Here is a 25,466-nt window from a genome sequence, read left to right as displayed (position 1 = left end):
TATTTAATATGTTTCATTTTAAATTCAAATTTTTAATTTTAAATTTCAAATCTAAAATTTTAAATTTAAATAAAATTTTGTTTAAACTTTCATATTTAATTTTTTGTTTTATCGAACTCATATAACATACGGGTCTCACACCTAATATACTATTCTTTATTATTGTTCTTTTCAAATCTGGTTAAAACATTAAATCCTATTAGAAAAATGAGATACTTGTGAACATATAATAATTAGGGTTTAAGCCTAAGGTTCTCTGTTTTAGGGTTTTTCCAAGAGAAATCTTTCACATTACCACCTTACATTTCATAAAGGGTTCACGGTATCCTAAATCTTTCATAATCGTCAGTTCTTCACCCACGAGAGTGGTTGTGTGAGAGGTTTTCTCTCAGGGTTTTGCTAAAATGCAACAATCTTCTGTAAAACACTCCATTTCGTGAAAAAATCAAACGACTTTTATCTTTATAACCAAGAAATGGAGGACGTGGATGATGATTTCGGCGATTTATACGCAGATGTTGAAGTGGAAGCAAGTTCAGCCATGAATGTTGCTCCACAATTTTCTCAATTACAGTTTGTAAGCGATGAAACTGGTAAGCGGAACAGTGCTTTAGAGGCGAGTAGTGATAAAGAGGACAGAGTAAGTGATGGCGATGAGGACGACGACGACGACGACGATGATTTGAATATCGTCTTGAATAGCGACGATGATAGTGTAAGGCATGGGGAGGGTTTAACAATTTCACGGACTAATACAAATTTGCGGAGTGGAGAGTTAGAAGATGAAGACGATGATAATATCGGTAAAGAAGAAATTGCGGGAGGGAAAGCGGTCGGTAATTCGCATTCACTGTACAAGGTGTTCTTTCGATCATGAACTTTATTTGAGTACATATCATTAGTTTATGCTACTATATGGATTGAACTCCAACTTTATAGTTCAATTTGAAATCATCTTCAGTGTCTGCAAATTTACTTCAGCTTACGTTCAATTAGAAATTGAGCATATTAGCTTTATAGGTTTAGATTGAAGTTACATGCATCGTATTTCTGGTTAAATTCTTGATCGTAGTTAGTTACTTATGGAGATTGTATTGCAATTGACCTCCAAGTCTTCTGGTGTGGATTGTGATTAAACTGATTATTGTGACTTGCAATCACAATGATGATCCCAATAATGAGGGTTGAGTGTTGAGGCAAAATTGATCATAGAATATGTATCCTTTGATAATAATCAGAGTTGGAGAAACAAGGAAGAACTTGCTGTAAGAAAACTAATGATTGGGACAAATGTAACATTGCTTACAAGTCCCTTGCTTTAGTTAATTGATTTCTGATACTTGAAATCACAATCACTTTCAAAACTAACATCCAAACACACCCTGTAAGTATTTGATGCCAATGGAAAAATGTAACTATGTAAGTGTAGGATTTGAAAAGCATTGTTTTTGTTTTAAACTTGGAGCTCTAATTTCTAATTGTATTTTTGTTGGTAGTATTCAAGATCTCAATCAGCAGCATATGGAAGTGAATCAAAAGGAAATGGAAGTGTTCCAGCAGCTTATTTGTCTCGGGAGGATAATGGGTATAGTCAGCGATCAATGGGACCTCAACATGCACAAAGATTCTCACTTCCTTGGTCTAGGTGAGTATTGAACATCCAAAAAAAAAGGTGCAATGTGTAATGTGTAAAAAATGCAACTTTATTTCCATGTCTAGATTCTTTTCACATTTGTTGGTTGACTCTTTATTAAAGTGTTTGTGTTTATGTATCTTACAGGAGCATACTAGATGTAAATATTGATGTATTTGAGCAGAAGCCTTGGAAGCATCCTGGAGCAGATATAACAGACTATTTCAATTTCGGGTTGAATGAAGATACTTGGAAGCTTTATTGCAACCAAGTGGTAAAGACTTCTATTCTTTTGTTAACTTTTGTAACTCTTTAATAAAGTGCCTATCTTTCTATATATTAAAAAGATGTTTTTTTTCTTTTTTTTTGTTGAGGTTCTTGTAATTTTTGTTTCATAACCTCTAATGGAGGAAAGTTTTGTCATGTTATTGGCAGGATGAATATCGTCATAGAGGACCAATGTCAAGTGGGAGTCCAGTGTCAGAGCCTACACAATTAATAGAGGTGAGTTAGATAAAGTGTACTAGACATTATTTTGATGATGAGGATTAGAAGGGCATTTACGTCTTTTCTCCCATTGACATCAGTTCCAGTCCTAGATCAATGCACATTACTTATAAATTCATGGTTGTTTACTGCATACTTATTGTTTCAGATGAAAGGAAGGGCAATTCAGGTAGAAGACAGCATTGTTGAACGACAATCATCCATGGATATAAGGCGTCAACTGGATCGTGATTCAGATGTTATACAAGTATGGACCTATTTGTTGACTGAGGTTTTGTAGTAGCTACATTACATACAACATCTTTTGTTTCACTGATGATGACATGCTTGTATCAGATCACCATTGTGGATCCAGAGGAACATTGTTGTGAGTCAGTAAAAGAAGGATCAGGTAATCTTGAGACTTCTGTTCCAGAAGCATCTACTCATGGAGATGTTAGTGGGGATGATAGAACAGATCATCTTTCTTTTAGTAGTTCAAGTGAAGATGAATCTTTTGAAGGGAATCATTTGGAGACTGATATAGATGCCCTTAAAAGGCGAGAGCAATAACCTCATGCTATTTGTGATTTTATGTCAACCTTAATTTAGTTTTTCCTAATTAAAGTTTTCTTTTGAATGTGTTTAGGGGTTCTAATGGAAGAAGTAGAAGTAAGCCTGTGACACAAGATTCTAAAAAAAATGAAATCCATCAATGTTCAGGAGGAACTGATGAAGCAATAAAAACTTCAGACAACACAAAGGAAAGAACAGGTGAGGATACATGCACCACAGATCTATCCATAATGCCTGCAGAATCATCAGAGGCTGAAAAGAGCCCTAAAAACCATTGCAAATCATTTGAAGATAGGTGGAAATCTTATAGTCATGAGAGGTGTTCATCTACTGAGTTGACTCGGTCACGGAAGCCTGGTTATCATCATTCAGAGGGCTTGAAAATATCAGATAAGTACCATAGATATCATTCAAGATGCCATAGTCCTGTATATAACGATAGGACCCGTAAAGATTCTAAACCCAAATATCACCATGAAAATGATGACATCATCTTCTCAAGAAGAAGAGATGAAGAAAGAAAACATCGGGAGCATAGATATCGTGGAAGACACAGTACTCCTGTATATAATCATAGGACCTATGATTATGAGAGACTGCATCCTTTTGATCCTTATAATGAGGAAGGCATGTTATATTCAAAAGAATCAGAACCTCCTCTTGATTATTACCATGGTGAAAGGTTTTCTGAGTATGAAAGATTTGGACCCAAAATGGGTCGACCCGTTTTCAGAAGATTAGAAGAGGAGGAATATTATGATGAACAAAGAAGATATACCAATGAGTTTGGTAAAAGGAAAGGAAATAATGTGCATTTTGGACATAAAGGAATACATGATGAATTTTTTCTTGAACGTGAATATTCCCAAGATATAAAAGGTGAAAATTTTCGATCTTTTGCTTATAATGATGACATGGAAAAAGATGAATATGAACATGTAAATCATGAAGCATATACCAGATGGGAATTTAGAGGCTCTGGAAGAAATGAGAGGAAGGTTGGTAGTCCATCTTCTGAACTAAATAACCCTTTGCCAAATAGGGAAGAATCCCATATCAATAATGGAAGATGGCATGATGACATGATGCCTAGAAGTAGTTTATATGGAAGACAAAGGAGATATGAAGAAGGGGAATTGAGTGAAAGATTTAGATATGATGATTCTGAACCTTTTGATTACACAGTTGATTATGATGATCGTGTGGATGTGGTAAGAAGTAGGGACCACCATTGGCAACCTGAAATGCAAATGAAAGATGATGACATTATGATACCATTTGATGATGCATATATAAAAAGGCATAAATACAAGTTTGAAAGAGCTTCAAATGTTAAGTATGAAGGGAGTCATGAAAAAAGATTCCAAGGGAGAAGGGATCCAGATATTACACATGGAGGGAGTTATGAGTGGGTGTTCATGAATTCACATATGGTTGATGGATCTGTTCATGTTGATGATTTAAAAAATGCAGCAGATGGGTGTGGGGGGTATAAACGGAAAAGGGAAGTAATTAGTGGAAAAAAGTATGGAGAGAGTGGTAAAAAACCATCACCGAGCTGCAGGAATTCATGCTTGGTTGTTCGGGAAGGAAAGGTAATATCTGGGAAACTGATGATGAAATACTATTACTATTACTGTATCAGTTTAATTGTATATATTATATCAATATATGTCATGTCATATATCATATATGGACAATACTTCTTTCATTGCATGTTTTTTGGAGCTACATATATATGTTGTTTCTTAGCTTTAGGGTTTAGGGGGGGCCTTTGGTTTGCGGGATTTGGCTGGAATTGGAATTCAATTCCATTCCAGTCCCATGTTTGGTTGCAATTTGCAAATGAATTGAGTGATACATTTCCAATTTCCATCCCAAAACCATAGAATTCAGTTCCATTCTAAAAACACTCAAATTCACAAGTAAACACCTCTTGCTTCTTAATCTGCTTTCCCTCTTCTACCCCACAAATGGAATGGTATTCAATAATAATTAATTATTTTTTGAATCTTTATTTATATTTAAATGTTTTTCATTTATTGTATACGATGAGGATATTTTGGTGTAGTAATAGAAAGAGAAGAATGGAATTGAATTCCTTGCATCCTCCTCCACGGATGGTGATGCCAATGGAATTGATTTCCGTTGGTTTTGGCAACCAAACAAGCGATGGAATGGAATCTTGAATTCCAGTAGTGTTGGACCTTCTGAATTTCTAATCACTAATGCATGCTGCTGCTGACATTCTACTTCTAACATGCTTTTGTGTTTTCCCCCAGTGTCTTATATCAAGTAGATACAGGCAAATATACTTTTTATCCATCTAATGTTTAAATATCATTACAAAAACTATAGTATTAAATAATAACACGTTTGCATAAATGTATCTTTGTTTTCATTGATGTGGAAGTTTTAGTCATAATAACATAGCAGTTTGATGCCCAAATGCTGAATTTGAAGCAAAATATTGACGAATGTTATGACCTCACGAGCATATGTGTGTTATTTCAGATATGAACTTCACGAATGAATTTACCTATATGCCCTTTTGGTAATTACATACATGTCTTGGTTGAGCATATAACAAACAGTATCAACACTTGACATGTTGTTGTGGCATTGGTCGTGTGCAGTCTTCCAAAAGACTTCCAACAAAAGCAATCCACCAACGTCAACATTTGGACATCGAGGAAGGTCAGATTCTAGACACGGGACCCACAAAAGACGAAAACGGGTCTCATAATCAAAAAGAAAAGACTGGGCTCGACAAATCTCGGATTCTGGAGGCAAGGGCAAAAATGGAAAAACGAAGAGCACGTTTTAACGAAACCACTAAAATGGAATCAGATAACACAACAACAGCAAAAAAGGTTGGAGTTGGGGATTTGTTTCAAGAAAAGGGCTCAAATAAACCACAAAGACCACCTAGAAAGCGGAGATGGGGAGGAAGCTGAAATAATAACTAAAATTCCTTAATTTTTTTGCTACACAAAGGTAAACAGGGCAAGATTTTTTTTCCTGTTCTTTTTGTTATTTGATATAACTGGGCATTCATTAGTTTTTTTTTTATTACGATGAAGGTTGTTTTTTAGAAACTTTTACAAGAATTAACGACTTCTACATGTGCTCTATACTGGTTTATTAGTCCATGTTTGTTTCATGCATTCGTGTGATAAACAAAATCCTATAAACTTTTGTCAAAAAGATGGGACATAAACTTGCTCCTGATATCTCGTCTGTATAAAAGATGAGAATACATTCCCTCATCGTCATCTAAAATAACCCTAAAGAACATGTTCAATCTGTTTGTAGTAACCGAGTTTATTGTAAAAAGAAAGCCTAAAGTAAATATACCCTTTTAGATATGCGGCATCATGGTAAATCTGGAGGCAAAGCTCTTTTTTGTTACATTGGACACAACAAAACATGGAGTGTATTTGAAGGGCTCCTTATAAGAACATATGTAACTTTTTGTCCCATGTAGAAAGTTAGAACAAGGCATGTACTCGCTCTTTATTATTATTATTTTTGTGCGAAAAACGTGAATGACATTATTTAGTTGAACCATGTTATTTTTGACATTTTAGAAAAGGGCTCTTTGTGTTTGGATTCGCATTTCAAGGCATTCGTTGGCGAGCAAAGATGCAAACGAGACCATATGAGCTCAAGTTAGATAGGCTAAAAAGTAAAAAATCGATCTTGATTTGATGGTAGGACGAGTGTTTTTGGGCTTGGCTTGAGGAAGATTGTGACTTTTGATTCAATAGTTAAATATTCCAAAAATATCTAACAATATGCATGATAAAACAAGCTTGATTAAAAGCTTGGTTTTTATGGTTTTATTGGTAAATATGTGAATTTATGTATCACGTAATAACTTTTTTTTTTTTAATAATCATATGTGAATTTGAATATCTAGTAAGCTATATTTGATTAACAAACAATTATTTCATTAGTTTATCAAACCAAATTCTAAATTATTCAACACATCAACAACAACATCAATATGTCCTCAATCCTATAAATTATGGTAATGAAAGGTAGGATAATGGGTAGTCGTTATTCAAAAGTAAGGAGACTGCAAAAGTAGATGACCTCTAATATGAAGAAACAAAAATAAATTAATATTATAAACACACCCACACCAAATGATCACTGCATATAAAACACTATGCAACACCGGTCCATAATGAATATAATGAGGGCAAGACTAAACACATAAATATTGTATTGATACATAAGTATTCGAAAGTAAACAAGTCGATGAGAAATACTAGTAATACAAATACAAAGTAAACATGTAACACTAATAAGTAAACGGAACTTAATGGCAAATTCAACGAAGGCAAAATAAACTAGTCCCGAGATTACTCTTACAATTCGACACACACAATTTTAATTTTTTTAGTATGTACAATAAATGGATTGTATAATAAATGAATTTCAGTTATGTAGTCTATATGGTTAAAAAAAGACATGTTGGTGACCCCTTTGATATTTTTATACTTTAATATGCACTCTTTTCACTATTCGGATTTTTAAAGTGAAAACTATAAAATGGTCTTTACGAAACTAACAATTAAATCATTTAAATTCAAAATAAAATATTAAAACCATGTATTTAGACTTTAATTGATTAGGGCGTGTGCTATTTGCATTTTGCAAATGGAAAAGGTTACCATTCCCTCCAAACTCCCGCCAAAATTTCCATCTACCCAAACTAGGGTTTCCACCGCCAATGGTTAAAAGTCACAGTTCAGAACCAAAGTGGAGGTATAAATCATCAATCATATGTTCATTTTTCGTAATTATAACTGATTTTAGTCCTCGGATTCAATACCGATCAATCAATTAAACATGGCAGCCATGGAGGTGGATCAAGAACAGAATCACGATGTAGAAGATGATCCTTTCCTTCGATTTGTGGATTACTCGATATCTGTATTATCCCCAGCGGATGACGAAGATGTAGTTGATGAAGAATCTAGTAGACCTGCCTGGAGCTGGGTTGCTGGTCGGATTATCAAAACTTGTAAAGCTTATTCAAGTGGAGTCACACCCGCCATTCTCCTCTCTGAACTATCGCAGGTTCTCTGGAACAAATTTTTGGAGTTTTGGTTTCAATTTTGTTTTTTAATTGGATTCTAGATTTGGGTTCAATATTTCTTATCGAAGAAATTATAAATTCAAACCATCATTGTATCAACAGAACTAAAAGAAAAGCACATTCCTTTGACAGACAAACAAACCGCTATTGTGTAAATTGGGGGCGTTTGGATGTGCGTTTCCAAGGTTTTTAATGTGATTTCTGTATTAAATTTTGAAACTTGTGTCTTTAGGCATGGGCTGAGAATCTAAGAGGTGGGTATTCTAAGAAGAAAAGGCCAGAATGTATTGATCAGTTGCAAAAGAAGCATAAGAGAGGAAAGCTTCCCAACACAGTTACAATCGATTCAATCTATGAAAAGAATTTCTTGTCATTGACTAATGTTCTTGAGGTTGTCATAGTTGATGCTTTTCTTCTTCCAGGTATGTTCAAACCCCAAGTCATTGAATGCGAATAGACTAATTAACACTATTTGTTTTGCAACTACAATAACAAATATCTGTTTTTCATTTTTTACACTACAAAATAATGTATATTTATTTATATTGTAAGGGTAGATTTTCACGACACTTCTATTCTAGTTATAAAATAGGACTGACAGGCAAAAAATGATCAAATTACAAGGGGTAGTTGCAAAACAAGCAGTGTTAATTATGATGATGATCAATTGTTTTCTTTAGGGACAAATTTCTACATGCTAACCTTGGGAGATTTTTGGAGCTCCAATACTATTGATCTTTATCTTCATCGCAGGTATCATCATAATTTCAAGTGGCAATTTCTTTGATAGATAATATGATTTTCTTGATTTATAATATTTTATCAGTAGCATTTAACACAGGTTTTATGACTTGGCTGACCTTAAAAATGGAATATTGAGGAAAGGGCGAGAGATTTTCCTTACTGGATGTTATCTTAGAACAACCTCTCGTGGATCAGGTCGCCTACGTCTTCTACCAACTGAATATCTACTCATAATCCTAAATGAGGTAATTCCTAAACTTACTGTGGGTCCTACTGATATAAATGCTAGATCCCTCCATCTATTAGATTCTTAAAATACTCTTTCCAAAAAGACAACTTGCATATCTTTAGACAGTTTAAAATAGAAAAGTTCAAACGAGTAGAGTTTATTATGGGAAGCAAACTTGGATATGAAATGTGTATAATACAAGGGTAAAATGGTCATTTGACAATGGTGATTAACATTACAGGATGAAGATGATGATGCAATGCTGCTTGCAGCACAATTCTGTTCTGATCCTTTATCTTCAGTTTCTGTTGATGCAGGAGTCTCGTATTCTTTATATGCTAGGTAAAGCCTTAGCCGACACCAAATTGACCATATTACCCTTTTTTCTATTTAGTGACTTGAAGACTGGAATTTATATGAACAATGTTTGAGACTTCATACTTATATTAATAATTAAGTTGAAACATTTTTGTTGCTTAATCTGTACAGGATCGAGTCGATTGGATGTTTAGAAATTCAGGGGAAGTTTGGTAGCTTGCAGAGGAAACAAATTACTCTTGTAGACAATGATAATTTCAGGGTAAAATTTGTACTATGGGGTGATCAGATCATGCTTGCCAATCTTTTCAGGTAAATTAACACCTGTTTAATTTATTAGTCTTTGTATAAAAAGACCATATCAACCCCCTTAACTCTCAACTGTTTGCAACTTTTATTCTTTTCAACTTAAAACAACTTAATACAATATCTCTATCTGGAGTAACTGTGTATACATAACAATTCTTTCTTTTTTCGTCTTACTGAACTGTCTGAATGTGAGTGAATGACCATTTTAACCTTCTAGACTCTGAATATGAGTAAATGATCATTTTATTGTTGTGCATATTATAATCAGTAATGAAGTTTGTTGCAGTGTAGGAAGTTGGCTAGCTTTGGATCGACCATTTGTTTCAACTTGTATTGAAATGGATTCATCTGAAGAAGTATGTCTGGAATATGGGAGTGTTACTCAACTCTATTTGGTGCCTTTCATTCGACATGAAGAACAAGTAATCAATCTTTTTTGTCCACCATTATTAAAACAATATATATATATATATATATATATATATATATATTAAAAATGTAACTTTATTAACAAAGAATTGTTTAGGTATCTGTGGCATCAACACAAAATCATTATCAAGGGTCAAAAGTGTTGACTGCAGTTGACCCAAGTCAAGGAACTAAAGTTTCTCAAGTCACCTTGCCATGTGATTCTCGAGGAGCCATTGACTTCAGTAGCTACCCTTTCAGGGTAAGTAAGTTTGATGTTTACTTTTTAGCCTTAATTACAATATACTTGAAAAATCTTTGATATGTGCATTTCTATGATATTTTTACATTCCATTTTTTTTTACAGTTATTTGCAGGTGATCTTAGAGATAAGATGACTAGCATAAGCATCTATGGCACAGTTACAGATATTAAAACCACAAATAATCAAGAATCCATATTCTTGTTGAGAATTCAAGATCCAACTGGAGAAATATGGGCCAACCTACATTTTCTCAAATCATGGTATTATTATTATTATATTTTTATCTCTTTAATTTTTCCCATCAAGAAAACATATAGTTTATTATCTGTTCCATGTCTCTTATTAGGTCATTAGGGAAATTAAGCATTGGTCACACAGTATACATTGCTGGCTTAACATGCTCTATCACAAAACACAAGAGGTGAGAACATATAAAATCATGTTGATTACTAAATTATTTTTGTGAGTCAACCTTTTGACTTTTGAGCTAAAGATTTACTTAAACTGTGTGAAAAAAAAAGTACACCTATCTAAAGGTTTGTATTAATATCCCGAAAACTAAAAGTTATTTTATTTTTATGGAAATCAGTATCGAAGTTTCATGGCATGAGAAAGAAGGCGGATCTTTTTTTGTTAACCTCAGTTGCTTACCAGCTTTGTTAAACTCTTCATGTCTTCACAAATCCTCCACACTTTCAGATCTATCAGTATCACCCAAAACTAGCAACACACATGTATGTCCCTTTTTATATCTTCACATTATATTTAATACATGCTTATATGTGATGTGTAATTGTATATACACTCTTTCAGGTGTGTCGAATTTGGCTAGAAAACATCGAACCCTGTGATGTAAATTTACGATATTGTCACTCATCATGTGGACACTCGGTTACAAAGAAACGTGGGTCCCACTGCAGCTTCTGTGGTTGTGACTGTGATGATGATGATGTCATCCATAGTTTCCATTTAAAAGTCACGATTGCAGATGATACTGGGAAAGTTATAGCCTGGTGCACAGACCACACAGCTACTGAGCTCCTGCAAATTTCTCCTGATGAATTCTACAACTTGCCTGAGGTATTTCTTTATTATTACATTTTCTCTTTTTACAAAATACTATTTATTATGCATTTATTGAAGGTGTTATTATTTTATTTGTAAATGAATAATGACAGGAAGAGCAAATAATGTATCCGTCTTCTCTTGAGCATGAGAGGTTCATCGTTGCATTGGTTAATTCTGGATCAGCGGATAATATCTCCAATTGGGAAATCACTCAGGCATTGAAGTCCGACTAAAATATCAAATCTTTTTATTTTTCTTTTATTTAGCATCCAACAATATTGAAATTAAAAAAAAAAAAACAGACCAACTTTGGTTGCTATTTGTAACGCTAAGGACTTGAAAATCTATAACTTATGTTATACCCATAATGCTTTTATGATATCATTAAAAATTAGTCATGTTATTATTATATAAACCATGTTATCATGGAATAAATTATAAAGTTAAAAATCATGTAGTTTGAATTTTTTTTCGATTAGCCACCAAATTTTATTTTTATTTATTTTTAACTTTTTTATTTAAGAACTATTGAGAATTTGATTTTTTTTTTAAACCACTGTAACATGATGATTATAGATTCCGATTAGGGTCCTAAAAACAATGGTAAGTGATTTACAGAAAATAAAGAGATGATAATAAACAATCTTCCTATCTAATAAATGAATAGAGTTAATCTCATTCCGTCATGTGTCAAGCTATTAAATCAATAATACGCCACGTGTCATTGTTTTGGTTCTCCAATTTCAATTTCATTTTACAACTTATATTCATAAATACTCATAAATTCTTATATGGTAACAAAATATATCAAAATATGTCAATATTACCCACCGCACCTATCCCCCGATTAAAAAATATTTATCAAATTTGGTTAAATTTATTATGTTTATATTTTTCTTTTATAATTCCTTATTTTTTAATAATATATGTTTATTTTAACAACTTAGTTTTCTGATTTATATTACCAATTTTAATTTTGTAACCGTGGTTCTCACGGGTTATAAATTAGTAACATGAATATATAAACAGAGTAAACAATAATAAACATTTGACTTCAAGATAAAAGTTATATATTACACGTAATGTTAGGGTACATTTGAGGGTAAATGACACAAAAAACATTTTTTTTACACAAAAATTCGATTTTGACACCGTGTTTTTTTTTGTGTCAATTTTGACACTGTTTTTCAAATTGTTACAATTCTGACCACTTGACCGGTTAACCAGGTTGCATGCTGACTTGACATGATGACGTGTCAGTTTTTGATGACGTGACATGCTGATGTGTCAAAATTGATTTTTTTTTTCTCACAAAAAACACTAAGTTTTCATTTTTTTTTCGATTTTAACACTAAGTTTAATTTTTTCTTTCAACTTTGACACTATGTTTTTTTGTTTCAAATCGAACATCATTTTTTTCAATTTTGTTCAATGTTGACAATTTTTTATTTGAAACCGTATAAATATTTTTTTAATACATTTAAACCGTATAAATATGTTTTTTTTTTTCATTTAAAAACCATAGTTGTGTATAAATACATTTTTGTTACACTCAAACCATATTTTTATGTATAAATATGTATTAGTTATATAAAAATTGTATTTTATATTAAATATGCAACTTTAAAATATGGTTTTTAAACGAAAAAAATATGTTTATACGGTTTAAAATGTAATAAAAAAATATATTTATACGATTTCAAATGGAAAATAGACAAAATTGAACAAAATTTGATAAATGATGTTCGATTAGAACAAAAAAACATAGTGTCAAAATTGAAATAAAAATTTAAACTTAGTGTTAAAATCAAAAAAAGTGAAAACTTAGTGTTTTTTGTAGAAAAAAAAATCAATTTTGACACGTCAGCATATTATGTCAGCATGCCACGTCATCAAAACTGACACGTCATCATGCCACGTCAGCATGCAACCGGTCAAGTGGTCGGAATTGTAACAAATTGGAAAACACAGTGTTAAAATTGACACAAAAAAAAACAGTGTCAAACTTGAATTTCTGTGTAAAAAAAGTGTATTTGGTGCCATTTACCCTATATTTGAATACAATTATGGTATTTTATAACGAACATTTTTATAGGCAAACAAGGTGTGACAAGTCACATGCCATTGCTAGACATGTGTTAGAGTATGGACTAAACAATGTAAAAGATACAAAGTACAAAACACTATTTCACCTAACTAGACATGCCTAACATATACTCCATACTTCATTGTTAGCTTATTTCTATTACTTTTGAACTCATATTATTTCTGATTTAATAATTTACCCTCAACATCTATGTATTTTGAATGTGTTGAATTTGAATATGAAGGCTTATAGGTAGTTGATAATGTATTGTTATACATGGTTTGTGGTGCAAAATTAAACATTTAAAACTCCATAAAAATATGTACAAATCCTATCATCTAGTCTAATAGAGGATACAAGAAAGATGATAGAGAGATTTGATTGCATTTAGTTAAAACTATTTAGTTTTTGATGGTTTTATACCTAATATTAGGTACATAACAGCCACATATTCCCTAAGCCCATATATATATATATATATATATATATATATATATATATATATATATATATATATATATATATATATATATATATATATATATATATATATATATATCACAAATATTATCATAAAACTTTCTTGTATTTCCAGTTGTTTAAGAATTTATCATAATTGAAAGAGTAAATTTTATTGCTATTTAAAGTTACCCCCAATTATTTTTCGTTTTTAAATGTGTGTTGATTGTATCAATATCAAGATTTGCTCTTTCACTTTCGCCATACATATTATTGCATATTTTCTAGCATCCTATTCCTATACCCCCATTGACGTGGTTTAACAAAAAATCGTATGAACTAGCGATTTTTTTGCTCCTCTGTTCAGTGCTAATTTTAAGCCTACATGACTGTTTCTTCACTGTTAGACTTTGCCATATCCTAGATAGATGCAATTACTTGAAACTAATAACTAACTTTGATCAATAATGGATAATAAATTAAATTATTGGAAATACGTAGTTTGATCTTTTATTTCTAGTGCTTAAATAAGTAAAAGAATATTTTTAATGCAATTAGGCAACCTGGTAGTTGTTAATGGTTATACCACTTGCTCTTGTCTTTAATAATTAAGCCATCGAATATTGGTACACAACTTGGCTTGCTCGTCAATTTTTTGTCATTTAGTTCATAGACTACATAGAATCAAGAGAAAAACAATATTTCTAGAGATATCTGATATTCTTACATAAAGGTACAACTTTTATCTTTTTTTAGTGTATACCAAATATAAAAAAATATTTACATTTGTCAATAAAATATCATATCCATAATTATTACGAGCATTTTAGATATAAAAAAAAAAAGCTTGATTCCGAACCATCATGTTTGTAATTAAAATACATAAATACTTTCTCTAATGTAATCAAATATAAACACAAAAAGCCTTGGGAGTCCCAAATGATACAGTTTTCCAATTTATAAACAGAAATGAACATATAATAAGCTTCTTAATTTTTTTCCATAATACATACTTAAAAAACGCTTTTAATTCAAAAGCCTGCTTCTAACAACATTTAAAAAAAAGTAAATTATAGTTTTTATCTGTTATAAGTTTAATATATATAAAAAACTTACACCTATTTTTCCTTAATATTTTCACACTTATAAAACTTGTGTATAAACTATAAAATATCTACTAATTTTACAAAAAGATATCAATAATGTTTCGTGATATACAAGTTCAAAAGAAGACCTATGAGTAAGTCCATGAGTCGCATCACACCGAATAACTTTTCATCATATATATTACAAATCATCCACCGGAGCACCACACAAATTCTCCGACACGACATACAACACAACGTACACTTGTTTTTTAGAGAGAGAGAGAGAGAGAAGCAGTTGGGTGTTTGAGTGTGTGAGAAAGAGAAAGAGAAAGTAGGAGATGGGGGAGGCGAGAAGGGTCGGAGTTGCGATGGATTTCTCGGCTTGTAGCAGAGCCGCTGTGAAATGGGCGGTGGATAACGTTTTGAAGAAAGGCGATCATCTCATCCTCGTCAACATTCTCCCTGAAGGCCGTGAAGAAGGAACCGAGATCCAGCTCTGGGAAGTCACCGGATCTCGTACGTTAATTCTATTAATTCCTCATTATCATTTATCATTCATGTCTTTCTTCAACTCATCATCATCGTTAATTTTCTTCTATATATTCCGTTTTCCATATATTATATTACTTATATTATTATGATCCAGCAGCCACAACTTTTGTTTGTGTGTGCGTGTGTGTGGGATCAGTGATGAAACTTTTGTTTGAGTTTGCTGGATTCGTATTTTTGAAGAAAAGATTATGTGATTAAACCGTGTTCAAGTGTTAATTATGAGTTTTTGTTAGGAAAAATACGCTTGATGTTCCTTTTTCATTCCTAATTATGTGTTTATTTCTTCATCATTATCGTTTTCTTTTCAAGATTCTTGATTCCATTTGTCATATATTATTATTATTATTATAATATTCAGCAGCCATAAGATTTTTATTTTTTATTTTTTTATGTAGAAGTCGATTACCATGTATACATTCGTTTTCTAGTATAATTTTATTTTTGATGACGCTTTTGATTGGTTTTCGTGCATTCATAGTAGCTTTGTTTCCGTGTGATTATTGTTTCTTGGAATAAATTGATTCAATTTGTCAGATAAACATAATTTGTTAATTATTGTTGATTTTTCGTATACTTTGCTTCAAATAATGTTTATGTGATCCTATTATCTTTACAGCTTTGATCCCGTTATCGGAGTTTCGTGATCCCCAGCTTGTGACCAAGAAATATGGAACGAAGCCTGACCCAGAAACACTAGAAATCGTTAGTTTGGCTGCAACTCAGAAAGAGGTAACCTTATTATTATTATTATTATTTTTTATGAAAGTTCAACGGATTTCCATATAAGGATACTATTTATTTATTTTGTATATCTATATCACTTTATAACTATATTTAAATATTATGATATCTAAAAATACATTAATTTAAATTTTACATAACAAAATAAAAACAATACAAAAATTGGCATTGGTTTAAATTATTTTATGGTTTTCTATTAGATAATGATATTAGTCAATTATAATGGTCTATATTAAATTACTAATACTACGGTTTAAATTATTTTATATTTACTTAATAAAGATTATTCACTCATTGAATGGTTCAATGACCCTGCAACTCTCTCTATTTAATCAATTTTAACTAGAAGCCATTCAATCCCTGTTAAATTCCACATCAACTCTCCATTTAATCAATTTTACTTTTCATTCCATTTCGTCAAATTTGGCTGGAATTTCTATAATATTTTTAAACATCACTTATCCATACAATTAGTTAATTAATGAGAATTTAAAAAAAAAAAAGATGTTACAATTGGATGTAAAAACTTGATTATATATATATATATATATATATATATATATATATATATATATATATATATATATATATATATATACGGGTGCAGGTTGAGGTTTTGCTGAAAATCTTTTGGGGAGATGCTCGAGAGAAACTATGTGAAGCGGTTGATAATATCCCGTTAGACTGTCTTATTGTCGGGAACCGAGGACTTGGCAAGTTAAAGAGGTAACTAATATAACAAAATATTTACACTTATACATTTGCCACTAAATAATTTTCTATTGTAGTTAACAACACTTTACTTTCTTTTACCAACAAAAAAACCATTTTCTAATATCACCATTAAAGACAGAAAAACACAATATACTTTCATCATATTTATCATTTTTGTCTATTTTTATGACAATTATATAAAGAGTAATAGTTTGGAGCCAATACCAATAAAATGGTTAAAAGTATGTTGTGCTTTTTTGCATTTTACTATTTTTCTAAATCGGTAATTGGGAAAAATAAATAGTACGTCTTTTAAACCGTGAAAAAATATATAGTTTAAGCACTATTGTAAATAATTGTCTTAATTGTTACAATGATGAAAGTAGATTGTGTTATTATGTATTTTACTCTTTGTCAAACTTCCAAAATGCCATTTCAATCTTACAAAATGGAGTGATGTTGGGTACTCTGTGGATTCACATTGTTAAAATGCAAAAATAGCTTACATTGATTTGTTTATCATAGCATCATATTTTCATTAATTAAGAGTTTACTTGGCATGACACAACATGCTTAAAAGCTAGCTTATATTTTTAGTTTTTTTAGGTTGTCATGTTTGAAAAACCAAAAAAAAGCTACTAAACTAGCTTTTTATAAAGCTACTCAGACTTGCGTTTTAATGAATTTATTGAGCTTTTTTTTTAATTCTCTAAATATATCCTTTATTATTTATATAAAAAAACTTCTCATATATGGTGTTTGTTTAATTTGGCAGGGCTATTTTGGGCAGTGTGAGCAACTATGTAGTGAACCATAGTTCTTGCCCCGTAACTGTCGTGAAGTCGTGAAGCAGGCAGATGCATAAGCGGCCCCATCAAAAGATATCAAATAATGCCACGTTTCTGCTTTTTTGGTTGTTTATTAAGAAGTCCTTTGTGATTATCTTTGTTTGTTTAATAAATTTGTAATGTAGAATTTCTTTTAATTCGTATTTATATAACATATGAGTCTATAACCTATCATAATTTTTCTTCTTATTATATTCCTATCTATTTTAGATGGTGATAAGTCTCATAAAATTTAATTGAAATGTTAAATTTGTATAGTTGTCATCTTAAACATATAGGAAGAAAAATAAGAATAAAAGATAGGATAATATTTAATTTCTCATGCTAAAAATGTATATATTTTCCAGCGGAAAGTAGTAGGTTTTATTTGTACAGAAGGGTTTGACTAAAATTTTGGAACAAAATTTTTCTTTATTTCGAGTTTTAAAAAAAAAAAAAATTAAAAGATCTCTTAAAAGCTTGTTGTCGGACATATCCTTAATATGTATATTTAATAATTTAGTGATATAATAGTATATATATACACATTAATAAATTATTATTTTTTTAAAATATAACCATTATAATTGGGATATTAATAAAAATGACTACTTCTTTGTTTAGAATAAATGTATTTGACCTTTGTCTCCGACTCCGAGTGCATTTTAGACTGAATAATATATTTTCTCTCCTTTGTATCAACACTTTTCTGAAACTCATTTTGCCAATATCCGAAATAATTATTTCTAAATATCTAGTATCACCCATTTATATTTATATTTATATATAGATTAATTTGCTGTTCCCTTACAAACAGTAAATTAACCCTATTGGACCAATTTTCTATTTTTTTTTATTTGCACCGACTCCACCTATAAATATCACAATTTAAGTCTTTGAATCGTATTTACTTTGTATTTGCTATATTTTTTTCACTTTCTGTTAAATGAGCATGCTCTCAATCCTACTGAAATTTATAAATTTAAAAATATGATCTATGAAATCGATCCATAAGAAACTTTCCATAAGGCCATATTCTATACAAAATATTACCGATTTCAATACAACTTCCACTACATAAGGTACAACTCAATAAAACATTACACCTCATATCCATCGATTCTCACTATAAAACTCTTTTTATATGTACTAAATCATTTTCTCATATACATATTATTATTAAATCTCCTGTCATTATACCATATCATAAATGGCATCACACCGAGTAATAATCATGAATCAGAGATTTAATTATTAATATTTCATGATTCATCAACAAAAACCGCACCATATCCGCTAGCTTTCATATACTTCTTCAAAAGAAGCACCAAAATAGCAACGGCCAGCCCAACCGCCGCCCACGTGAACAGGCGGTCATCGGAGCTTTTCTGAACCATCACCACCTCCTGCCGCCGTGGTTCCACCGTGTGTACAACAGATAATGCAGAAGGTACAGCATGTTTTGATACCCTAGGGTCTTCCGCTTCCATGTTAGCCTCATGGTTTTCTTCATTTTCATCATCGGTGGTGATCTCCGTGGTGGTGTTTTGAGGAGTCGCCGGAGCTTCAGCGGCGGATTCTGTGGCGGCAGGTGGTGGTTGTTCTGAAGCAATAGCATCTTCAGAGGTCTGCTGAGGGACCGGTGGTGCTTTGCTGATCATGTATTCATGAATCTGAAGAATCACAAGATATTTAGTGTAGTTTACTGAAATTAAAATTCAGAAGAAGAAATGAAGAATTAAGGATGTGATTGATGACCTCATCAATGAGCCTTTGACGATCTGGAGTACCATATTTAGGAGCACTTTCACGAGATTTAAGTGCGAGAAGACGCCTTTCTTCTTTCTTGTAATCCAATGATCCTAAAGCTCCATTTGGGCTTGTAGGCATAAATGCTATAAGCGCTGTTAAAGCAGTCCTAACTACAACATAATTAAGTTAACTCACATTTATTTTTATTATCCAAAAAATAAAAATAAAAATAAATAAATTACCACTCCATGATGGTTGCCAATGCTCAGGGTGATGATTTGATATGCTTAAGCAAATCTTGGTTTGAGTTTCAAAACGTCCATTTGGCTGAAACAATGGAAATTACTTTAAATCATTACACTACTAAATAGTAAAAGTAGAAGTGCTTTTTTATTTTTTATTTTTATGGAAAATATGTATTCAATAATTAAGAAAGAAATATCAAATATCACCGTCAACAACATAAACGATGGTGGTTTGAATGGGTATTCAGAAGGCAATTGAATTCTGCCGTGATAAATTCCTCCTTCAAATTCGGTGTCATTTGGTCCCCTTATTGCAAACTGCCATTCAAATATGTTTTCCTGCAAAAATAATAAATAATACTAACACTTTAATGACAAATCTATTTGAACCCAAAGATGGTTTAAATCTTGCAACAAATTTAAGACCACAACCATTCTATTTGTGTGTTTTTTCCTATTAAATCTTGGAAGCATTTCCAATGAAGGAAATGACAAAGACTTATTGTTTCTCAATATTTAATTATTTTAACCATAAGTAACCAAAAAGTCAGAATAATAATAAGAATAATCAATGTATAACCTAAACTACCATGTAGGAAGAGAACCCCAGTTTGATTTAGAAAATTAGAACTTCCCTGCTTTTTGAACCTCAGTAAGGATTCCTTTATAACTATATATGAATCACTATCAAAATTGGAGTAAAATGGAAGATAATTCGACGCTTTGAAATCATGAAAACCCTAAAGTTAGGATGATTATGAAGTGATAACTGAGAACAATTAGTAATTACACTTAGCTACAAAGATAGAGATTCAAAGAAGTGGAATCTGAATTCTGATGTTTTCTTAACAAATCAAATCCACCTCGGATTTAAAGTGACACGAAATTCAAGCGGAATTAAACGTAATCGTCAAATGAAGAAACAGATTCTTTGGATGGATCTATAAAGGAAGAGAAAAGACGATAGGTTATTTTGTAGAATTACTGAATTGTAATCGAATTACCTCAAGAGGAAGGCTCGTGAAATCATCAGATGGATTCGATTGCATTTCTTTCACCTCCTGTAAAATCCTCTTCACTGACGGATTCTTCATATTGTACTTATCACCCATTTCTTGGACTGAAATCAAATAGATCTGTAGGCGATTCTAGTGAAATGATGAAGAGGAAAATGGAAGGGGAAATTAGGGAAACGGGAAGTTCATATGAAAAAGGTTATATCCAAAAAAGGCAGGAGCATTACTTTAACAGTTCAGACATTATCGCTTTTCTACGTGGGAAACGCTTACCGGTGAAATAATATGATTTCATTCACTTTTAGGATCATGGTGAAATAATATCATTTCATTCGTTTTTTATTTGATTTTTAGGTGTCGGTTAAAAAGACAATTAATTTTATAATTTAGACATTCTACATAATTTTTAAGATATTTTTATAGGTTGAAATTATATTGTTTTTTGAAAAAGATGATTATAAATAGTTAACTATAAGTTGATTTTTGATAAAAATGTTTATGAGGTGTCTAAAGAGTGTCTTAATAGCAACAACCTTTTTAAAATCTTCAATGAACATTGACTTTTTAATCATATACAAAAAAAGCATAAACTAAAATTTGTTTACGGAAAAGTATGAATCACCGATAAAAATGACGATTTATTTTTTTCCCAGTTTTTCGGTTTCATTACTTACTCGGTTCCATTAAAAACTCATTATTTTACCATAATTTGTGAATAAATCTCAAACTAAAATTAAATGATGATTTGACCATTTTTTCAATTTAATATATATTTTATCGGTTTCATTGCTGACCTGGATGCTTAGTTATTAAATGAGCAGATAAGATGGATACGATGAGTTATATAATGTTAAGTTTACCGTAAAATTTGATATTTATCTCATCGACTTTTTTTATGATTATGTATCTAGGTCAATAATAAAACCGGTAAAATTAAAAATTGACGAAGTTGTTGCTAGTTTATGTAATTATTGTAGTCTTCAGTGGATACATTTTATATTCCCAAAAATATACAATACATCATAATATCAAATTTTATGGTAAACATAACATTATATAACCCAACATTTCCATCTCATCAATTTATTTAATGATTAGGCGTCCATGACAGCAATAAAACAGAAAATATGTATGTTACAAGGAAAAAATGATCAAATTGTCACCACTTTTTAGTTCGAGACTTATTCGTAAATTATGGTAAAATAATGAGACTTTTATGGAACCGAGTAAGTAATGAAACCGGTAAACCAAGAAAAATGGGTCAAATAATTAGTTTTACTAGTAATTCATGTTTTTCATAAACAATTTTAGTTTGAGATTTTTTCGTAAATTATAGTAAATATTAGGACTTTTCCGAAGATTTTTCAAACTTCTAAGTGGACGTTTGGTTCACAAAATGTTTTTGGAAGAAATTGAATCTATCAAATGAATTGGAATCTGAAGGAATTTGAATCTGAATGTACTAGAAGCTGCAATGCGTTTGGTTGACATGTAATAGAATATGTTTTCTGTTTGGTTTGCTGATTTCATAAAGGACTTGGAAAATAAATTTTGAAATAAGATAGAAATACCCTTAATGATTTTTATAACTAATTATATTTTTTAATAAACACGATAAATTTTTATTTAATTACAACATTTTTTATTGAACTCTTCTACAAAATTTGAATTAAAAAAATAAGTACCATGGATTTTAAATAATTTAAGGACTTTTGTCTCATCTTTTTCAAGAAAATAAACATAAGGGGTAAAAAGATGTGACACAAAAAAAATTCATCCTAAGCAAAAAAGAAAAGAAAAGAAAAAAATAAAGGAAAAAATCACGTTAAATTGTAATTATGGAAGAATTGAATCTATTTTCATGATGTACATTGCAAGAATTATAATTCTTTCAAATGAGGAATTAAATGGTAATTATGGAACTCTAATTCCAATCCTTTGGTAACCCAAACACAATCTCCCATAGATTTTAATTTCCAATTACTTCTAATTTTTTAGGAATTATATGAAACAAACGCACCCTAATTGTGTTAATTAAGACCTTAAATTTTAATTCCATCGTCATTTAGCTATTGAGATATATTATATCAGATTATATTATTGGTCGTAGCAAAGTCTAAGCCTAAAATTTTGGTTGAAGCTTTCAACACAACTTGTTAGATCCAAAACTGATCAATCATTTTTATGAGACATTTCAAGACTCTTTTGAAGATCTAACAATAATAAAGCATAATATTTCAATTTTCATGTGTGGCCTATTCATGCTATCTCCTAAATACTAAATTCGAGCCCAAATTTGATGAACGAATTTTGTTTGGATACTCATCCATATCCATGAGTTCATTCAACTTTCAAAATTTAGTATCCACACAAAACTTGCCATTATGGTTCAAAAAAGGTTTGTACTAGCAACATAAGTTCAAAATTTTTATTTTGTTGCGAGTTTGATTAAATTTGTTTTGAATTTTTTAATAATGACAATTTTGCCTTTGATATATTTTTTTTTCAGTTTTTAATTACTTTAATGTTTCTTTTATTAAAAGAAAAAATAAAATTGAATTTAAACCCTCAACCCACCCTCTCACTTTTAACATACTATATCTCTCCTCACCCCATCTCTCTCTCTCTCTCTCTCTCTCTCTATATATATATATATATATATATATATATATATATATATATATATATATATCCTCAATAGCTATCGGAGCACCACCATTCTCGCTGGAGCACCGTCGTTTGACCACCAAAACCACCTTTGACTCCAGAGGATGTTCATCTCTTTCCCTTCGTCTTCTTCATTTTCACCATATATGTTCATCCGAACAAGCTTCAAAAATGACAAAGGGAGAGAGAGAGAGAGAGAGAGAGAGAGAGAGAGAGAGAGAGAGAGAGAGAGAGAGAGAGAGAGAGAGAGAGAGAAGGGAAATTGGGGGGAGGGAGTGAGAAACCCTTGACGGATCACCATTGTGTGCAAACCCTTGCTCTAGATCTGTAAATACCACCACCATCGACCGATTAAGGTTTTATGACGACGACGGTTGGCATCGTATCTGTTCATCAACGATAATAATGATTTTACTACAAACCCTAGCAAATTAAAACCACCACCGCTCCGATTTGTAACTCGGAGAAGGGAGGTCCGATGCCATCTTCCTCAATAAACCCTAGATTGCCGCCGCTTTCTTTCTATACCTCTTCGACATTTTGTCGTATCTTAACAAACCCTAGCTTGATGTTGACGTTGTCATCTTTGTCATTATCAGTCGAGTTGCAACATATCTGTTCATCGTGCATGGATCCAGATCTGTTCGTTGTGCCTGCTTCTCCTTCAACCATCGACTCAGACCAAAGTAGGTGAGGTGAAGAACGTTTACATGTTTGAGTTTCTAGGTGACGGCATTTACAAATCTAGACGGCGGCTATGAGATCGGAGCAAGGATTTGGGACGATGACGTTGTAAAGGCGACGATACTGTTCTTCGTCCCAAATGAAGAAGATGATGGTGGTCCATGTATGGCAGGCGACAACGACACTATGTTGAGAGAAGGATGAGGTCTTTGTTCGACGGGTAGTGGTTGTCTGACAGCTGATGGTTGTTCGACAGTTGATGGTTGTTCGCTTGGGGTGGTTGTCCGGCGAACAGTAAAGAAAGGGAGAGAGATAAAGTCTCAGATGAGGAAAATGGGTAGGGTCGGGTGGTTTATTAAGGGCATGGTTTTTATTTTTATTTTATTTTAATGAAGTAATTAAAAGAAAATAGAAAAAAATAGAAAGGGAAAAATGTCATTTCAAGCACATGTGATTTTGAATTGGACCAAACTCACAACAAAATCAAAGTTTGGAACCAGTGGTGCAAGTCCAAAACGTTTTGGACCAAAGTGAAAATTTTCGACATACCACAAGGACCATTTTGGTAGTTATGTCAAGTATCTATATTAAACCCATATACCATTAATCCAAGTGGCCAAACTCTATTAAAAAAGGAACTTGTCGAACTCACTTACGCAACTAAACATACCACTTCATCTTTTGATGAATTGCATACCATTTCTGCACCTCTACCCTTAATTCCTATTCAACCACCAACCCAAGTTGTCGCGATAGATGCATTTGAAGCCACCTCCACAGTCTAGACTGAAACTCCCTAATACGACTTCATAAATGAGGATAACTATAATGAACCTTTAGATACTTTATAATTTGAACAACAATTCTCAAATCAACCTTCTGCAAACATAACATTAAAGGAACATCCTCTTAATTAGGTCATTTGAAATTTGACTATTGGTGTGAAAACTAGAATTTAAGTCTAGTATTTTTTTCTATATGTAAACTTTGTTTCAACAATGGAACCTAGAAGATCAAATAAGATCTCACAGTTTTGTATTAGATCAAGGTAATGCAAGAAGAACTTAGTAAATTTAAACAGCCCAATTTTTGGAATATTATACCTAAACAGTCACACAAAACAACTGTGGGTATAATCAAGGTTGTAGAGTTCGCTACTCGGAACCTGTTCGGCCGAATGTTGAGTAGCGAGTACTCGAGAGTACTCGAGGAGTACTTGGGGAGTACTCAGATTTGGTAATTCATGTAGAAATAATTTTAGGGAAATTATATATGTCAAAACCATAAGTTAAAATCATAAATTGATTAAAATATATAACAAAATTAGATACATGTGAATACACAAAAATTGAAAAACACATGTGAATACACAAAAACTGAAAAATACACAATGGTCTCACTTCGTGAATAATTACTGAAAACTTCATATATATATATATATATATATATATATATATATATATATATATATATATATATATATGTATAT

The 25,466-nt window shown here is 31.5% G+C and overlaps 4 protein-coding genes across 9 annotated transcripts; 3 read left to right on the top strand and 1 right to left on the bottom strand.

Annotated features, from left to right (window-relative positions):
* Positions 1-244: 244 nt before the first annotated feature.
* On the top strand, positions 245-6,564 carry LOC111914168 (FIP1[III]-like protein). Of its 5 annotated transcripts, none has more exons than XM_023909926.3 (9): positions 245-859; positions 1,497-1,645; positions 1,781-1,907; positions 2,069-2,137; positions 2,289-2,387; positions 2,477-2,679; positions 2,769-4,290; positions 5,210-5,249; positions 5,332-5,467. In XM_023909926.3, exons 1-8 carry the CDS (start codon positions 476-478, stop codon positions 5,213-5,215), a joined length of 2,559 nt encoding a protein of 852 aa, XP_023765694.1. In that variant the 5' UTR covers positions 245-475; the 3' UTR covers positions 5,216-5,249; positions 5,332-5,467. The 5 variants fall into 5 exon arrangements, with proteins under 5 accessions (XP_023765694.1, XP_023765693.1, XP_023765691.1 ...); XM_023909923.3 differs by lacking the exon at positions 5,210-5,249 and adding an exon at positions 6,286-6,564 and having other exon boundaries at positions 246-859; positions 5,332-5,692; XM_023909924.3 differs by lacking the exon at positions 5,210-5,249 and adding an exon at positions 6,061-6,216 and having other exon boundaries at positions 246-859; positions 5,332-5,692.
* Positions 6,565-7,327: 763 nt separating this feature from the next.
* LOC111914167 (uncharacterized) lies at positions 7,328-11,561 on the top strand. Of its 2 annotated transcripts, XM_023909921.3 has the most exons (14): positions 7,328-7,471; positions 7,563-7,786; positions 8,038-8,227; positions 8,486-8,558; positions 8,647-8,794; positions 9,020-9,120; positions 9,268-9,408; positions 9,692-9,827; positions 9,932-10,075; positions 10,181-10,338; positions 10,425-10,499; positions 10,668-10,812; positions 10,892-11,158; positions 11,257-11,561. In XM_023909921.3, the coding sequence occupies exons 2-14, from the start codon at positions 7,565-7,567 to the stop codon at positions 11,377-11,379; spliced, it is 1,923 nt and encodes a 640-aa protein (XP_023765689.1). In that variant the 5' UTR covers positions 7,328-7,471; positions 7,563-7,564; the 3' UTR covers positions 11,380-11,561. The 2 variants fall into 2 exon arrangements, with proteins under 2 accessions (XP_023765689.1, XP_023765688.1); XM_023909920.3 differs by lacking the exon at positions 7,328-7,471 and having other exon boundaries at positions 7,478-7,786.
* A 3,390-nt stretch (positions 11,562-14,951) lies between these two features.
* Positions 14,952-17,845, top strand: LOC111914166 (universal stress protein PHOS32). The gene is made up of 4 exons (XM_023909919.2): positions 14,952-15,295; positions 15,948-16,060; positions 16,680-16,798; positions 17,562-17,845. Exons 1-4 carry the CDS (start codon positions 15,118-15,120, stop codon positions 17,632-17,634), a joined length of 483 nt encoding a protein of 160 aa, XP_023765687.1. The 5' UTR covers positions 14,952-15,117; the 3' UTR covers positions 17,635-17,845.
* Positions 17,846-18,733: 888 nt separating this feature from the next.
* Positions 18,734-20,878, bottom strand: LOC111914165 (ubiquitin-conjugating enzyme E2 32). The gene is made up of 5 exons (XM_023909918.3): positions 20,615-20,878; positions 19,818-19,949; positions 19,608-19,692; positions 19,372-19,535; positions 18,734-19,286 (listed from the first exon to the last, which is right to left on the bottom strand). Exons 1-5 carry the CDS (start codon positions 20,720-20,722, stop codon positions 18,876-18,878), a joined length of 900 nt encoding a protein of 299 aa, XP_023765686.1. The 5' UTR covers positions 20,723-20,878; the 3' UTR covers positions 18,734-18,875.
* Between the last annotated feature and the right edge of the window lie 4,588 nt (positions 20,879-25,466).

Source organism: Lactuca sativa, chromosome 6, assembly GCF_002870075.4.
Source record: "Lactuca sativa cultivar Salinas chromosome 6, Lsat_Salinas_v11, whole genome shotgun sequence".
Classification (NCBI taxonomy): domain Eukaryota; kingdom Viridiplantae; phylum Streptophyta; class Magnoliopsida; order Asterales; family Asteraceae; genus Lactuca; species Lactuca sativa.
This window is presented reverse-complemented; position numbering and strand designations above follow the sequence as displayed.